We start from the raw sequence: 4,337 nt of genomic DNA, 5'->3' as shown, positions 1-4,337 counted from the left end.
TTGTATTTCCCACGCGGCCGACTCTCATTCGTTGACTTTAATTAGTCAAATATCAAAGCCGCAAATATATAAAAGATAAAACTCCTAGTTAGGCATAAACCCAGATTAATTAATATAATCACACATCCGTAATCCACTTCACCTATATATCAAATCTCCTGTTCCTTTCCATTGCCATTCATTCATCACCTTTAATCTCTATTTCAATTCCAGCCTCATAAAAATGATTTCCTTTTTGTTCTTGATAGTTTTCTTTTCAGTAGTTTCTGGAGATGAGAATGCTCGAATTTTTAATGACCGGGCTTCTCTTCTCACTTTCTTTTCCGGGATCACTTCTGACCCCGGAAATGTTCTCCAAAACTGGAGTAACCCTTCCACGGTCCATGTTTGCAATTGGACCGGTATCACTTGCAATGAAAATCTTGATTTCGTTCTTGAGGTTGATCTTAGTGGAGCTTCGCTCCATGGTACCATATCACCTGTCATTTCTAAACTTTCTCGTTTAACGGTTTTGGATCTTTCTAGAAATTTCTTCAAGGGCGACATTCCTAGAGAGCTTGGATATCTTTCCGAGCTTAAACAACTAAGTTTATCCTCGAATCTTTTAAGAGGGAAGATCCCCCTAGAGATAGGGTTTCTTAATGGGTTACAATATCTTGATTTGGGAAGTAATAAGCTCGTTGGTGATATCCCGAAGACACTTTTTTGTAATGGCTCGTCATCTTTGGAGTATGTAGATATCTCGAACAATTCCTTAAGTGGTCCGATTCCTTTGAATGAAGAATGTGATGTTAAAATGCTACGTTTTCTTCTTGTTTGGTCGAACCGACTTTCGGGTAGGATTCCAAAAGCACTTGCAAACTCATCCAAGCTAAAATGGATTGACTTAGAGTCAAATTTTTTCGAAGGGGAGTTACCATTTGAGATTGTGAAAAACTTGTCAAATTTGCAGTTTGTTTATTTGTCATACAACAATTTTTCAGGTCCTCTTGATAAGTTCTTTTCAGGATTAACGAATTCTCCACATTTACAAGAACTCGAGTTAGCAGGAAACAGATTGTCAGGAAAGATTCATAATACTATCGGGAATCTTTCCAAAAGTCTGGTCCAGATACATCTAGATGACAATCAGATATCCGGAGGTATTCCTCCGAATATCAGTAATCTTCTAAACCTCACCCTTCTCAACTTGTCAAGAAACTCTCTAAAGGGAACAATCCCAAGGGAGCTTTGCCAAATGGCAAAACTCGAACGGCTATACCTGTCAGATAATATGCTTTCTGGAGAAATCCCGTGGGCTTTTGGAAACGTTTCCAAGCTAGGTCTACTAGATTTATCCAAAAATAGACTTTCTAGCTCAATTCCTGACACTTTTTCTAGCCTTTCACAGTTACGAAGGCTCTTGCTTCATAACAACAGGCTTGTAGGAACAATTCCTACAAGCCTTGCACAATGTGTAAACTTGGAGATTCTTGATCTTTCTCACAACCAAATCTCGGGTTTGATTCCAAGAGAATTTGCTAGATTGAGTACATTAAAATTGTACTTAAACATCTCATACAATCACCTGAATGGACCTTTACCACGAGAGCTTAGCAAAATGAATATGGTTCTTGCCATGGATTTATCATCAAACAATTTTTCTGGTGAAATTCCAGCACAACTTGGAAGTTGCATTGCTCTAGAGCTTCTAAATCTCTCTGGAAACGCACTCGAAGGTCCTCTTCCTGATTCGATTGGGAAGTTGCCATTTCTTGATACCTTTGATGTTTCATTGAACAGATTATCAGGAAAGATTCCAGAATCTTTTCAGAAATCTTTAACATTGAAACAACTCAACTTCTCATTCAATAACTTCTCTGGGAATACGTCGTTTTCAAATCTTGATACCAATTCGTTTCTTGGGAATCCTGGACTTTGCAGTAGTTCCATCAAAGGGATGCAAAGATGCAAGAACAAGAAGAAAAAACATAACATTAGGTTTCCAGTTTTGTTTACTCTATTAGCAATTGCCATCTTACTGTCCTTGATCCCCATAGTTCTGAAGTCGAAATCAAAAAAGCAATTTTCGAAAATATTTAGTAGGAAAGTTGTATATGAAGAAGACGAACACGAAAGAAAAGAGCAAAATTATCGAAAAATCTCTCATCATGAACTCATGGAAGCAACAGGAGGTTTTTGTAGCTCGAGTTTGATCGGGTCAGGCCAATTTGGGCAAGTGTATAAAGGAACTCTCAAAGACAACACAAAGATTGCAGTAAAGGTTATATCCGGTGCAAAAACCGCAGTAATTTCAAGGAGTTTTAGTAGAGAATGTGAAGTTTTGAGGAATACTAGGCACAGGAATTTGATACGGATTGTCACGATCTGTAGCAGACCTGATTTCAAGGCTCTCGTTCTGCCTTTAATGCAGAAAGGGAGCCTTGATGACCTTCTGTACCCAAGGGATGGGCCAGCCCGCGTGAACTTGGTACAGATGGTTAGAATTTTAAGCGATGTGGCTGAAGGGTTATCCTATTTGCATCATTATGCACCGGTTAAGGTGGCTCATTGCGATCTTAAACCAAGTAACATTCTTCTAGATGATGACATGAATGCTGTTCTTTCTGATTTTGGTATAGCTAAATTAGTGAAAGAGGAAATTGAGCAACTCTCACTGGTTGCTGGTGATCGCTCCCCTTCAGTTAGCTCGACTGATGGATTGCTTTGCGGATCAATCGGTTACATTGCTCCCGGTAAGTAACACATTCATTTGGGCAAACACATTATTATCTATATGAGTCACGAAAATACATGAGTTACGTTATTGTCTAAGTTGTTTATACATATAAATGTGTATAAAATGTTTACATACAGAATACACATATAGAAACATATAAAGTAATAACAATGTTCTGTACTTACAAAAGTAGATCAAAAGTTACTATAAGTGTATTAAAAAACAGAGCTGGAGCTCATATGACATTATTGGGGGTCAGTTACGCACTATAGTAAGAGACAACATTTAAATCGATATCATACAATCACTGATTCTTTTCTTGTATCTTCAAAATACAGAATATGGAATGGGCAGACAGGCATCAACACAAGGAGACGTCTACAGTTTTGGGGTCTTGTTGTTAGAGATGGTGACAAGAAAACGGCCCACGGATATGGTTTTCCACGAGGGTTTAACCTTACATGAATGGGTAAAGAGTCACTACCCACACAAGCTCGAACCCATCATAAAAGAGGCACTGACAAACTTCTCTCCAGTTTCGAGCACCATGTCGTGCAACAGTAAGCTACTGCACGACATGGTCTGGGAGCTCGTTGAGCTCGGGTTGATCTGCACACAAAGTAACCCGTTAATTAGACCAACCATGTTGGATGTGGCACATGAAATGGCTACATGGAAGGAATATCTTTCTAATCCTAAGGCGTTATCAACGACATGATTGATTGTTTTGTTTCTAAGGAGCTAACGTTCGTATAAAATTTCCAAATTTTACTTTAATTTAGATTGTGTTAACTAATTTTAGGGTGTGATTTTCAGTTGTGATGTTGATTTAGCTTAAACTTATTCAAGAAAAAATGTACTCAAGTTTTAATGAGTTGCATGATTACGACACATTTGTGGACCTTTTTCTTTGCTTATCAAGTAATAGCAGATGCAAAGAAAGACTAATAATTGGATAGATACTATTTGCTGATAAAATTGAAACTTTTCTAATTTTATGTTCAATCATACTCGTCTTCCCAGATAGCCTGAACAGAAAACCTTATTCGTTTTATCTATTTACCTGTAAATATGAAAAAACATAATGTTATTGTTTTTGTTTTTTTAACGGAATGTCATTGTTATTTCTTATTCTAATTAAGTCACTATATTAAGTCATAGATCAAGCTCGAAGAAGAAGCACAGAATTAAAGTACTACTAGCTAGCTAGAATGTGTTAATTTCAGGACCCATGTAATTAACGTGTAGAAAATCATGATTAAGAATCAATGAAGAAAAAACCATTAATTATTGTTATGCAACTAATTCATCTTTTCGATCTTTAACCAGGTCTCAAGCTAGTAGTACTTTATGAGTTTTCTTATGGTGTGGGCGACATAGGGCTGTCAAAGGGTCACCTGGGTTGACCCGCGTTGTGTTGACTGGTTGAAAACTTCTGACTTTATCTCGACCCACTAAAAGTTTCGGGTCAAAAACTTCAACGCCGAATCCGGGTCAACCCAAATTAACATACGGGTTGAGGGGTTGATCATTGATGGTCTAACAGGTATGTTTTAGATTAAGTGGGTTTTAATATTAATAACAAGGTAACTCATAATATAGTAGATAAAGTTTTCCC

At 37.4% G+C, this 4,337-nt stretch overlaps 1 protein-coding gene across 1 annotated transcript; it reads left to right on the top strand.

The window, feature by feature from the left end:
• Positions 1–223: 223 nt before the first annotated feature.
• Positions 224–3,437, top strand: LOC122601049 (putative leucine-rich repeat receptor-like serine/threonine-protein kinase At2g24130). Its single transcript, XM_043773826.1, has 2 exons — positions 224–2,735; positions 3,058–3,437. The coding sequence occupies exons 1-2, from the start codon at positions 224–226 to the stop codon at positions 3,435–3,437; spliced, it is 2,892 nt and encodes a 963-aa protein (XP_043629761.1).
• Positions 3,438–4,337: the final 900 nt, after the last annotated feature.

The sequence above is a fragment of the Erigeron canadensis genome, chromosome 5 (genome assembly GCF_010389155.1).
Source record: "Erigeron canadensis isolate Cc75 chromosome 5, C_canadensis_v1, whole genome shotgun sequence".
Classification (NCBI taxonomy): domain Eukaryota; kingdom Viridiplantae; phylum Streptophyta; class Magnoliopsida; order Asterales; family Asteraceae; genus Erigeron; species Erigeron canadensis.
This window is presented reverse-complemented; position numbering and strand designations above follow the sequence as displayed.